Raw genomic sequence first — 14,171 nt, forward strand, 5'->3', positions numbered from 1 at the left:
CAAAGGGAATGCAGTCCTGCACCTTGGAAGGAACAATCTGGGAGATGCCCAGCTGGAATGCAGATTTACAGAAAATGCCGTGGGGCTCATGGACACCAAGGGGAACATGAGCCAGCAGCATTCTCCTGCAGCAAAGGCAGCCAATGGACTCTTGTGCTGCATTAGGCAGAGCATGGCCAGCAGGCTGGGGGAAGGGATCCTTTGCTCTGCTCAGAGCTGGTGAGACACATCTGGAATGCTGACTCCAGCTCTGGGCTCCCCAGTATGAAACATGGACTTATTGCTACAGGTCCAGCAATATGTTATGAAGGTAGTTAAGAGGCTGGAGGACCTGTCATACAAGAAGAGTCTGAGATTGCTGAGGTCACTCAGCCTGGGGAAAAGGGTTCTGGGGAATTTCAGCCATGTGCAGGGATAACTGATGAGGTGTAAGTAAAGAAGAGGTCACCAAATCGTTCTCAGTGGTGCCTAGTTACAGGACAAGAGGCAGTGGACACAAACTGAAACACATGAAATTCCGCTTTAATATAAGAGAAGCATTTTGCTGTGAGAGTGACTGCACACTGGCACAGGTTGCCTAGAGAAGCTGTGGAGTGTTCATCTCTGGATACATTCAAAGTCTGATGTGGCACAGTCCTGAGCAACCTTCTCCTGATGATCCTGCTCTGGGACAGGAGGGACTACGCAATCTCCAGAGGTTCCTTCCAGCTTTAATGATACAATGATTCAGTGTGTCGGGATGAAGAGAAACACTTTGTTCAAGGTGCATATCTAGTAGAAATACCATCAATTCAAAGAACAAAAATGATAATATGGAGGGAAAATAGCAGACTACTTGTCTTCTTTTTAACTTGGTATTGGAAATGAAAACACATTTGCAAGATAAAAAGGAAGTGCTTTAAAGCCAATACTTGTAAAAAACTGAGTTGAACAACACACTTCATTGGAATTTAACAGCCTCAAAACATGCTACTGTTGTGGTTTTTATTCCCAAAACCAACATGATTCTTTCCTTTTAGGTGGATAGTCTAGCAGTCAGGTGGTTGACAATGGGTTTCACTGGACTCATTAGCTTATTCTTCCATTTTTCAAAGTAATAATATTTTCATCTTTTGAAAATAAATTTCATATCTGAATTATAAACCTAATGGGGATATTTATGTTCTCTGCACTGACATTTTTTCATTTATAAGGAATTTGATGTGATTAAAAAAATAATGGCAAAAGAAAGAAGAAAGTACTTGATACTCAGTGCTTGTACCAGCTTCTGTGTCACTGAAATTTAGGCCTTTAGCATTTATCCTTTTTGATTCTGTTGAGAACCCTTGTTTATTTCCTCACATCTAAAAATCAAGGAGGCTAATAGGCAACCAATTAAATATTAAGTCCCCATTCGTTCTGTCGCACGTCAGTGACTGCTGAATAACAGCAAAGGTGGTGAGAGGGAAGAGAAAACAAATGGCTGTTTAATGAAAGCTATCTGTTCAAGCCAGAACAGATAGTTCTAAAATATTTGGTAATGGCAAGGCAGACACTTCCAGACCTGGTGCACAAATTGCTGCTTGTAGACTGGAGTCAATGTGAAAATTTTCCCTTGCTGGGAATTTCAGAGGCAAACCTTTGCCTACAGTGGAATAAATGTGGAGAGATAACCTTTATGTTCTGGAGGAAGGGAGAAGGGAGAGAGGAGTGGTTGCAGTGCTAGAGTACATTCTGCGCTGGTACTGTGGATAACAAAACCCTCGCTCAACTCTCTTGTGAATCTCTAAATGCAAGGATGTAGTTCTGTGCATTTATATGACAACCTTCAACGAAACTAGGTTAAATAAATTAGTGTTGATAACGTTTTTCTTTCGATCAAAATTTACGTGAGCTGTTTGGGAAAACTCACTTTCTACTTGTTTCCAGTCACATCTGTACCAGACTGTACGGAGGCTGAGGGATCTGTACTTTTGTTTCAATGTATATTGCAACATTTTTATTGCATTCCACAGGTCCTCCAGTAAACGTTACTTGCAATATTTTTATCAACAGTTTTGGATCAGTCACAGAAACCACAATGGTAAGTGCTATGATGCCATTGGCAAGAGAACAACAATACTTAATATATGTCATGAACACAACCTGTCAATTTTTCTATTTATTGTTCAACTTGCAGGTCCTCCTGTAAATGTTACCTGCAACATATTTATCAACAGCTTTGGTTCAATAGCAGAAACTACAATGGTGAGTGGGACTGATCATTGAAGCCATCTTGTGAAGAAGTGGGATGTTATGTAGAATAGAGATGCTCAGGATGCGGGGACATTTACTAAAATGAAGCTACTAAAACCCTACTAAAACCAAGATAAAATAAAAAAAATAAAAAATAATATCTATAAAGATATAAAATAGTGTACATATATATATATTAAACTTACTTATCAAGTCTAAACACATGCAGTCTGTAGTGACTGTGATGGCAGCAAATATAGGTGTGTGCAAACCTGCTTTCTCACATTTCAATAGCTCTGAAGAGGCAGAGGAATTTCTGGGGCTCAGCTGTGTGTTTCCCTGCCAAGTGCACCGTATTTGAGTGTGTCTTAAACCACATGCTGAATTACCTGCTGCTGCAGAAAGTGGTCTTGTTTAACTGAGATAGATCTCTGTGCACTGCAGCCACGTCAGTCACAGAAGTAAGTGTAAAACTTGAGTCAAACGACTAGAACATGAGGGTATAAGACTTAAGTATTTTGGGGTTAAATTGGTACTAGGAGATGATGGGATTCCACTTCACTGAAATTTGTATTTTGACTGAATGCAAAGAACACAGTTAAAAAAAGAAGTTAGATTTTCATTTTAAAAATTGCAAAATATAAGATAAACCAAATCAAAGTAAGAAAAAAATTAAAATTTTAATCCAACTTATTTAAAAAAAAATAACCTAGAAGTCTATAAGTTTACTATCTTTTTTCAATATTTGCTAAGAAAAAAAAATCTGATTCCATTTAAAAAGATGATTTTTTTTAATCTTTTCCAAAAGTGAATAAAAAAAAATCTATTTTTTATTCAAGCTTACCTGACTATGTGGGTTAATCCACAGAGATATTCTTGACAGATTTATCATAATAAGGTGATAAACCCATAATAATTATTATGTGCTCATATCTATGGCACTTTTGAAGAAATTGCAATGTAGTTTCACAGCTCTGTTTTCCAGAGATTCCTACACAGCATCCAGGTCTTTCTGGATTTGCTGAAGCCAGAGGCAACAAAGATGCTTGGTGTCCTGTAGGACTGAGAACTTGGTGATTAAAAATGAACTTTCTACCCACTTAGAGTAAACCAAAAAAGTAGGTTTTTTATGAAATGGAATAGATACTGCACTGCAGGCTTTGTGTTTTGAAGGAAGAGAAGATCTTTAGCGTAACTTATGTATTTTGTTTAATATTAATTTAGATTCAATTGTAATTCATGCCAGCATTTTAGTAAGTGGTGATTAAAGAATGTGGGAACACAAATCTTCTGCTCCTAGACAATTTTATTTAAAAAAACCCCACCCTGTTATTTAATGTTTTCTAGATATAAAAGGCAAGTTATTGCTAGGCCAGGTTGTTTTCTTTAACAGTGTGGGAAAGACTTTGCTATAAATGGCAAGCAGTAACATACAGAGCTATAAAACAGATAAGTTAATGCTTTTGACTATGTATCTGTAATATTTTAAAAACAACTTAAAAGAAAACTTAAATCGATTTTAAAATGACTGGAAAAAACATATATCAGGATGTAACATAATTTTCAACAGACTTAATTTTCATTATTTTTGGAAAACATAAATTGTTTTCCTGTGTTTTAAAGATTCTGAGAGGATAGCTGTGAATGTAGCACTTTTTCCCAGACATGTCTGTTGATCTCAGTGTGCAGAGACATCAGCATAGCATTAAGTAGTAAAAATCCTGCACGTCACTAGCTTTACAAGATGGCATTCAATGAAAATATTTGCACGACCTAATGCTGATTGCATTAATTAGACTCCTTCATTGCTTTGATTAAATCCCCTCATTGCATTTTACCTTCTATCAAATATGTTAATGTGCACCTTTCCAATGTTCATTAACACATTTTGCTGAAAGCAGCCAAACATCCAAGTAGATGAAAACAAAGACTATTGGCTTTCTTATTTTGCTTTGTTCATTATATCTGCTGAAAGTGTGGAAGGATTTCTCTAAGATGCTGTTCAATTATTTGATATTAATTTTCTTAATGTTGTTGCTTCTTTAATGACTATTGTGACAAGTTTTAGGGGTCTGCTCTGAGAGGCAGACATCAATTACGGTTCCAACTACTTTGCTTTTCTGAAATAATCATGTGGTAAGATTGTTGGCATCCCTTGTGATAAATAGCAAATATGTTTGAGTCCTAGGAATCATTTTTCCCTATAAAATACTCTTGATGTTTTTGACATAAAACTAAATGATTCATTTAAAAGCCTGGATTGCAAATTCAATAGAGACACTCCTGTCTCAGAGGAGAGGAATGCTTAGTGATGCCATGTACACACACTGAAGGGACATTGTCAGAAAATGACTTGGACCATCTACAGCAGTTCGTTGGAAACCTGGAAGATGAAAACTTGCTCAGAGAAGCTTTCAGTAGGAGAAATTAACACGGCAAACAGGATTATAGGCCCAGACCTACTAAATTCAGTAAGCCAGTTTCTCAGTAACATTATCAGGAGTAGTTTCTCTTCTCTGACTAAGACACACAGTACAGGATAAAATTCCCCCCATGTGAAAGGCCATCACAGCTCCAGTGTCCAGCACACTCTTCTAAAAGCTAAAACCTTACATTAGGAAATAAGAGAGGATTTTATGTTGATTCAGATGGATGAATTCCATATACTCTTCATGAGTTTTATTCCCAAAGACCTGGAGAAACAAAATGCAGGTGTCTTTCTGCTCTGTAATGCGCATATGGGACAGTATCCCAGTAGATTATTTTTCCTGCAAAAGAAATGTTTTTCTTCCTTATTAAATGACATATATACTATACCAAAATGAAAATAGTAAAAAAAAAATAGGCCAGAGTGAACATGATATAGTTGAAATATTTCTTTGATTTATTTGTTTTTAATATAAGCCCTAACTTGCACAGAAAGAGAAAAAATGTTTCTGAATAACTTCACTGAATAAAGCAGTTATGAGAGTAAACTGTATATCTATTTTTGGAAGTATTTACACATGCAGTATTCAGCAGAAAATTCACTGTGCAGAATGACTGCAGTTGAGTATCACAGATGAGTAATCTACATCAGCCTGGGCAGCATCCCAAAGAATTCAGATGTTCAGTGCTCCTAATGACCAGGATTTTTTAGCTATCAGCTGTAGGAGAAGTTAAGAGTGGTTTGTACATTGACGAGCTAATTGTTAATTAGAGAAATGGCTAACTGTGAGGACATTATTATCGTTGTTATGCCCTATAATCAATGACTGACACTGTGAAGCAGGTTGTCTGTCAGGGTATATGTTTCAAACTCCAGTTGTGTTTTGAGTACTTACGTTAGCATAAGAAATTGCCATTTCTTAATTGAAAAAACCTTGCTGTGGCTGGCTGTATGGTACTATCTCCCATTCAGAGAAAAACCCTCCATAATTACAAATAAGCTTATTAGATCCTGATTAATTCACAAATGTACTTTGAACTAAATAAAAGGCTCCCACTGAAGCCATTGGGGACGCATTGCATGCTTATGCCCATAGGTAGCATGGCCTTGGAATAGGTAGTCAAACCACTACATTTCAGTTGGCATTCATCTTCAGAATTTAGAGAGAGAGGTAGTCTTTTTGGCAAACCTCTCCTATTGATGGAAGGCCAGCTAAGTATGCTGTTTGTTTCAGAATCTCAACCCAACTCCTGGGCAATCACTGCTGTTGGAGGGAAAGGTGGGAGGAAAGCTCAGACTGAAGACAAGTGCTGGTTCTGAGACAGAAAGTAGCACTGAACAGGGCAGGGGCTCCTCTGCACTCCTCCTGCCACAGCCTGAGACCAAAGGGATCCAGCTTTGCTCTGGGCAGTGAATCTGGATTTAGATTTGATGAAAAAATTATATCTATCTACATTCCTGTAGTACAAACTAAGTATATCTGTGGATCAAGTCCCTCAATCTTCAGATAGAGCTACTTAATCTAATCAGATTAATATTCTTTCAGTATGTTTCTAGTACTCTGAGCTTATGGCTTGAGAACAGAGGAAAACTGTTTATCTGAGTTGCCTTGAGCTATTGCTGACACTGGTATTGCATCTGAGATTGAATCTTCAGGTCCACTCTCCTTGTTCAGAGTGGTGGTGCTGTCAGAAAGAATTTGCAGGGTAGGTGTACTTGTGGTTGTGTAGGAGTGCATTACTACAGTCCACCCACTTCTACCCTCAGGACCTTGCAAAATACACACTGTAGTGTCTGCCTCAACTCCATGTTGTTCTACCATTCTCAAGAGAATTTTCCTTCAAAACATAGTTACACTGGTAGCTCAGGAAAAGAAAATTCAAAATCCTGCACATGATTAAGTCTGACTGTGTAAACACATATCTCTCTCAAATGCTTATACAGCAAGCACAGGAGGAAAAAATAATGCTGTTCTTGTGATGTGCATGTTATATTTACATTTCTATTTCTCATTAAAATATCTACACATATATATGCAAAGCCTATCAGACGTAAACAAAGATTTCAGTTCTTTTTGCTTCTAAAAACAAAGCTTGCAGAGGGAAAGTATTTCTAAATTTATTGGTGTGATGACTCTGATAAATTTATGAAAATACATTGAAAAATAGAGTGCAAACTTATGGGCACATTTATGGTTTTGGTATAATATATATTACCATATGCAATCTCTTCTATGAATAAAGGTTTTTTTCAGATTGTTTTTTATCATCTAAATCACTAACCACTGAACTTCATCAAAGCAATTTTTAGGTATTTCTATATAATTACTGATCTGACTTATTTATGATTTCTATGTCATGGGGAAAAAAATACCACTCTTTTCCATAGATTTTATTATATAACATATTACAATGAAGAATTAAAGGCAGCCTTACAGCTAGCAGGAATTTTATTCTGTCAGTAGTTGCTCCTATCTTCTTCTCTGCAGAATTAGAATCCATTTCTGGATTTACAGCTAGAGCTGTCCCATATAAACTCTGACACGCATATATACTTAAATATAAGCTTGAAGACACAGTATAAACATAACACACTCTCAGTTTTTAAGACCAAGAAATAAGGGATAGTATGATTATGGATGGTGTATCCTCACAAGATGTGATGACATTTTACAAGCTCAGAACTGCAAGGAGCTATTTGATATTTAAATGTCTGAAACAAGATCACCATAAAAAGTACAATGACTTGTGAAAAACAGATACAGGCTTTTGTAAGTATCTTTAATAAATGCTGTTCTTGAGACCTCTCTCAGGTCTGTCTTGTTCTGATTAGTCAACACTCCTGTTTTGAATCACATCTACCCAAGAGCAAAATGAATATGAAAAACAAAGAAAGAAAGTTATTCACCTGCTGAGATTGTAAAGCTCCCATCGGGTTCAAAATCTGCATCAGTTTGGATATCAGAAATGTTCTGTCAGGGCAGCAGCAGACCTCACTGTCACCCCAGGGAGCAAAGGGGGTGAAAACTGAAGCTCAGAGGGGCTCATTCACAGAGTCTGCATCTTGGGCAAGCTGCTTTCTGCAGCCCCGATCAGAGTGAGAATGTTTATCTGCATTTCAAGGGTGATAACTTCTTTTCTATACAGTTCAGTTACCTGACTAAAAGCCAGTCAGCTCATACATTTTTCCAAGTCAAAAGCACAGTGTTTCCATTTTAATGTACGTCCACTACCATAAAGCAAATCCTAGATGTTAATGCTTTGTACGATCAGCAGAATTATCTGATAAAGCATTTCTTCAGATAACATAATCAATACAAATATTATTAAATATTTTTCTTTTAGAGGAAGAGTAGGTGGTATTTCTAAGAGAATGTTCATAAACAAATTTAAAGTAGCAGTTTCAGGGAGACGAAGATCTTATTTGCCAACTTTGGAAACCTTTTTTTGGGATAAGGAGAGTATGCATTTGCTTCTTTCCATTCCCTGCAGACAGTTTAGAAACTTAAAGCTCTTTTTGCAGTCACCTTTAATAACCAGCTCTTGACACAGAGTTAATGTTCGTTCTAAATGAACCTCTAAGTAATGGCTGCCTTTCCCAGTTGTGACTAGCAGACCACCAAGCAGAAGAAAAAAATCAGGCCAGTTATAATGGGATGCAGACAGGGAGGAGTAAATGAAGGAACAAACACAAAAATCATACAGTGAATAGGAAAAGGAAGCAAATAGTAAATAAGTAGTGGTGATTTAATTTTGTCTATACGATTTTGGCTGCACTGGATTTGAAAATTATTCATGAGAACATTAGATATAAATTACTTACATATTGGAACCAATTTATTTAAATCGGTAATTTTACAGATAAAATTTTGATAAAATTGTATATATTTAGCTGCAATGCTTTTTGAATTTCCATATATATCTCTTAATTAATCCACAACATTTGAAAGAGGGTTACATTAAATTGTGGAGATTGCAGATAATATTTTTTTCATCACTCAAGGAATTTTGATTTGGAAAATGTATCAGTTGTGTTAGTATGGTTCATTGCAGCATTTTGACAACTTTATTTTCAAAGGACAACTCTGATGTTCAAAGGATAACACAAATGTTTGCTGTAATGCTGGTACTGCAATAGGTCTAAGAACATAAAGAAAGCTTAAGTGGGCTTCCAGTTTTGGTGGCTTAGTAACCTTTTTACATGACATTTCTGTAGGACTACAGAGTGAACATTTTTTTGAGACAGCAGTGGAATGACTCACGTCTGGCTTACAGCGAATATCCTGATGATTCCCTGGATTTGGATCCCTCTATGTTGGATTCTATTTGGAAGCCAGATTTATTCTTTGCCAATGAGAAGGGAGCAAATTTCCATGATGTCACAACAGACAACAAGTTGCTGAGGATTTCTAAAACTGGAAAGGTGTTATACAGTATCAGGTAAACCAGTTAATTTTTTTTTTCTCTTTATCCCTTTCTTTCCCCTCCCTGTTTCTCTGAATGCAATGTAGATGTTTAATTTTTTGTTGTCTCAGGTGCACAACCAAAATGAGACTTAGTAATAGCAGGATAGTGGTAAAAATTAGCCTGTGTTTCTTTGCTAATATTTTACTTCTTGCAAAATAGTCTCTAAGTGGCACAGTGGTACTTCTTGGTCTTGTTGAAAACTTGAGGCTGTCTAGAACTTTAATGGGATGCTTAATTCCCATTAACATTAGCTCAAGTCACTCCTCTTGCAAAGAGGGAATCCTCTCTTCAGTAGTCTGTTGGTTGCAATTTAAAAGTAAAGGGGAATATTAATTTAAATAACTGCTCAACACCTTAAGTAAAAACATGCTTGAAATGCAATAAATTCGACATGAAAGTCACTGATTAATTGGCTGTATCTAGTCACATTTAAAAAAAAAAAACACCTGGAACTATGGAAAGGATTTGTTTTTAATACTAAGTGCAATGAATTGTGTGTCATGGGACTAGATTTAGCTGGATCAATAAACACTGACAAAATATGATTTGATATGACCTGATGAAATGGGACATAACCAGAAAAACAAAATTACATTCTACAGGCATAAATAGCAGCAAACAACCTGCAGTATTTGTTTGACATTCAGCTTACTGTGAGCCATTAATTGCCTGATAGTGGTAGCCAAAGATGCAAAACACTCTATTATTGCTCTTAGGATTGTGTAAAATGAAGTCATTACTGGAGGTTCTTTTTCTTCCTGGGAATGCTTCTTGGCTTTTGCCTTTCTTGCATTGTGGAAAGTAAACATAATAGTATTTGTTTAACAGGTTGTTTAGTGAATTTGCTCATCTATGAAGCAGATTAGGTTAGAAGGCAGTTATTTCTGATCGGGTATGGTGGTTTTAACTGCATTTTCATTAAGGAATTACTATTGATCCAGGCTCAGGATAGATGTGTTTTTTAGGATGTTAAATAAATAAATACTAGCATGGAACTTCATCCACTTACATAATTCTTGTGGAAATTCCTTGATAAGAGCCCTGCAATATTTGGACAGATAAAGTGAGGTTACTGAGCAGGGTTTCAAATTACTCTACCTGAAGAGTCTGAGAAAAATAATAAGATACAAGGATGGTCCAAGCACTGACAGAGTGACAAATATGCTGTCACTTACAAATATTTCCTGTTTCACCCTGAGAAAGAAATGAATGCATCTGTTTGTTTGAATGACATCAGACACTGACTTAGTGGAGGAAACAGTGCAGTTTGGCGCTGCTCTGAATGCAGATGGAGAGTTTTCCTGACATTTGCTCATGCAGCAAAAGCGATACCTTGAGCTGCCGTATCATGTTTGTAAAATTCCCACACCTAAATGCAAATTAATTTGAAGCAGAGTAAGCAGTATTCCAGGAGAGCACTAAACAAAGCTCATTGCTTCTCATTTGTATGGCACAACAGTAACAGAGTAACCTGGCACATCTAATATGGCATATAATTTTTTAACACTTTACAGTGAAGAAAACTTTCTGGAGTATGGAAACTTGAAATCAGGAGCAATTAGAAATACTTGTGTTTACTCTCTAGATACTGGGCTAGATTCTTCTATTAGATGTCAGCTACTTGTAGTTGTGCTATGCAGAAACAAACAAGAATATTTTAGTGGTTGGTTTCAGTACATTGTGAATGTTCACTACTTCACCAATAGCACTTTGCCTGTCAATGAGATATTTAGCATTTAGCATTTAGTGTCTTTAAGTATTTAAATCACTTCACCAATGCCTCTGGGATGTAGTAGGTAGGCTGTCTTGTTGTATGTCCAAATTTAACAAAATCAAGACCAAATTAATATTGCATAAATACGAACCATTCTTTGCATAAAGTGAGTTTAGAAATGCTCCTGGTAATTAATGGGCAAGAAGCAAGGTGTGTGTATTATATGGTAGTGGTATCCCTCTTCCCTATATACTGCACCAAAAACATAAAAATACACCATGCAGGAGGCTGAACTGGCTTGTGCTGTTAAATGCTCTCGGAGGCCAAGCCTGCCCTTTCTTGAACAGAACTTGGGAAGTCACTTGGGACAACAGTTCATGGTCCATATTTTACTGAAATTAGACATTTGGTGTGGGATATGGGCACTCAGAAAAATCATGAAAGGGTGATTGAGAGTCTGGGCTGTGTATCACCTCCACTGCAGTGCTTGGCTGAGAGAATTGTCTCACCCTGTGGTAAGCATGAGGCTCTTCATTCTTCTTCTGTATAGGTGGTCAAAGAAACAAGCCTAACACAGCACAGAAGAGGCATAAAGTAGATCAGAGTTTGCCTTATAATAATTGTGATGCTCATGCTTGCAGATTCCTACAACTATATTTAATTCCCTGGGAGTTGTTACAGAAAATAAAAAGTTGCTGATGGTTCATGTACCCACCATCCACTTTAGGGATCCAACCCCATGCTCAGATACCATGATACCTTTTTTGATCTCAGGTAGCTTGCTGTATACAGCCTCAGGCTCAACAGCTGGGTAACGGGTCTGCACCTCTGGGTGCTGCAGGGAAAGCTAGAGCCTCGTGGAGGGAACCCAGAACTACTTAATACTGCAAATATATGCCATTGTCACTGGAGATGAACCAACAGCTCTTATAGACACATGTATTTTGAGAAGTCTGAAATTACAGCAAAGTTATATTCAGCAAGCAACTTCACTTTAGTCAGGATCAGTCTCAGTTCCACTCAAATATAACAATTCAAAACCTGTTAAATAGCTATAACTTTTATTTTATAGCACTCTGTAGAGAGCAGTCAACAAGAAGTCTTTGTAATTGTGTTTATATTGTATGCTGAAAAAACGATAAGAGTTCAAATCATAACCTACACAATGTCACCCCCTAGATACTTGTGACTCATCTGCTGCCAGTCCTTGACTGATTTCTGCATGGATGGGGTTTTGGAGGAGGTTCTGCACTTGGAAAGCGTTGCAGCACTGTGTGATGGTACCAAGAATCCTGTTCCAGGCACTCACATTCTGTGTGACACCTGCACTTTGCACTGCACACCCCACTGCACTGCTCTATGTTCCAGGGACAAGGATTGTGTCTTCTCTGGCCCCCTGAGGACACCTGGGACATCAGGGAAATGCTAAATAAACTCACAGAAGGCTTTATATTCCCTCCGAGCCACCCATTTGTGCTACCTGATTCCCACAAACTCATTTCAGGCTGCCAGCCAACTCAGAATATTAGCATCTGCCTAAAAGCTTATTTTAGCAAAGTGATAGAAAGTGGTTTTATTTAAGGTTTGTGGCTTTTTTTCTGCATTAATTGCCTCCTTCTCTTTTTAATATTTTCAGTGCATCTCAGCCATATGAGATTGATTCAGAAGGTGATATAATTCAACCATAATATTGATCCACAGATTGAAACTAGAATTTATTGGTCAGGAAGGTAAAAGCATTGTAAATATATATATACATTTTTTTTTTTTTTTTTAATACTTGGTGCTCCAGAAAACACTCTCAGTTGAGCTTTGCTCTGAATTGTAGTGCCAGTGTATTTAGCCAGAAATAGTTACAAAGCAGATTACTACATATTTTTTAAATATGAGAAGATTTTAGAATGTGTTGCATAATTTGAGAAGAGAGACACTTGGAATTCAAGGGAGGAGATCTGTGCAAATTCACAAATTACATTTCTTCCCCTATTTTTGCTATTCCTGTTTAAAGAGCAATTAATTACCTAGGAAGAAGTTCCTCAAGTCTTTCAAAGTATCTGTTTTTCTGACTTTCTTTTTCTTTCCAGTGCCAGAACTGTTATGCAGAGAATTAGCTCCTTGTGGTTTTAACTATCGACCTAGTTTTAATTGTAAATGTTACTATAGCTGAGGGCAGAGTGCCTGCTAGAAAGCACTTCTGTACTGTAGGGCACTAGGAAACAAAGAAGGCTCAAGCTGTTGGCTTGCTCTGCTTGTGGAGCTGTTCTGGGAATGGTTACCAGCCCTCCATTCCACAGCAAGCAGCTGACAGGGGGAGCTGGTATATCCCAAGGCCCTCACCTGCTTATGCAAGCCAAGAGAAGTATCTGTGAAAACAGTACATCTATTTGCAACGCTGCCTCCCACAGCAGCTGCCTTTCTCAGGAGTTTCCAAAATCAGCTCTTCCTAGCGTGGCCATAGCTCTGAGGGACAGAGCACTGAGCCAGCCCCTTCCTGCACCCCACGACCCCACACACGACTTGGTGTTAGATCAGGAGTTATGACTGGCATGTCCACCACACAAATCATCAGAAGTAATCCATAGCACTTGTATAATCCAGCTTTTCTGAGAGAAACTTCTGTGTTTTGTAGTCTCCACTGTACTCGTGTTCTTTGCCTTATGGGAAAGAAAAGCAGATTAAGGAAATACACTGCTGGTCCCTCTGCAACAGACTGCTCACGGCAAAAAGTTCACTATTCTGCTGAAATATATTGTTTAAAATAAGATACAGTCTTGGATTTTTTCAATGACTATTATAAAATATGTTACCATGTTACAGTGAAGTCAGGTGTAGATTTTCTAAAGCAACTTTGGGGTACAGACTTTATCAGCTAAATGATAATAAGGATCCATTAATACCCATTATGTGTAAATCATCCATACCTCACCACAGTCTAGCCTAGTTGAGTGATAGAAGATTTTATGTTCTACAGCTCTGTGTGTATTTTGTGCTTTAATGACTTCAATTTTATTTTACAATCTAGTGTTGGGACTTAAGAGGATTTGGGCTTTACTAGCAACATTGTCTTTTCATGGGACAGATTGACAGAGGTGTGGTCATGGAGATGTTTATCAGGATTGACATGTCTGTTTGCTTATTAAACTCCCACCCCACACAAACATATCTATTACCTCAGGTCCTATCAGAAAAACACTGGTATTAACAAGGTGTTGTTCTAATTTTCTCTTGAAAGTGAATGTCAACAATCACAGGGACGTTTTCATTGAAAATTATTTCATTCTTGCACTGGCAGAGCTTTACGCTACCCCATTCTAAATGCTCTGACTTTCCAAAAGCATAAAATGTCTTC

General features: G+C 37.4%; 1 protein-coding gene across 2 annotated transcripts in view; it reads left to right on the forward strand.

Annotated features, from left to right (window-relative positions):
• GLRA2 (glycine receptor alpha 2) overlaps positions 1–14,171 on the forward strand; it is a 128,782-nt gene that overhangs the window by 29,930 nt on the left and 84,681 nt on the right. For both annotated transcript variants that reach the window (XM_066313891.1, XM_066313892.1), the window contains exons 3-4: positions 1,995–2,062; positions 8,858–9,081. In XM_066313891.1, the coding sequence (XP_066169988.1) occupies positions 1,995–2,062; positions 8,858–9,081 (292 nt within the window). The remainder of the gene's footprint in view (positions 1–1,994; positions 2,063–8,857; positions 9,082–14,171) is intronic.

Source organism: Sylvia atricapilla, chromosome 2 (assembly GCF_009819655.1).
Source record: "Sylvia atricapilla isolate bSylAtr1 chromosome 2, bSylAtr1.pri, whole genome shotgun sequence".
Taxonomy (NCBI): Eukaryota; Metazoa; Chordata; class Aves; order Passeriformes; family Sylviidae; genus Sylvia; species Sylvia atricapilla.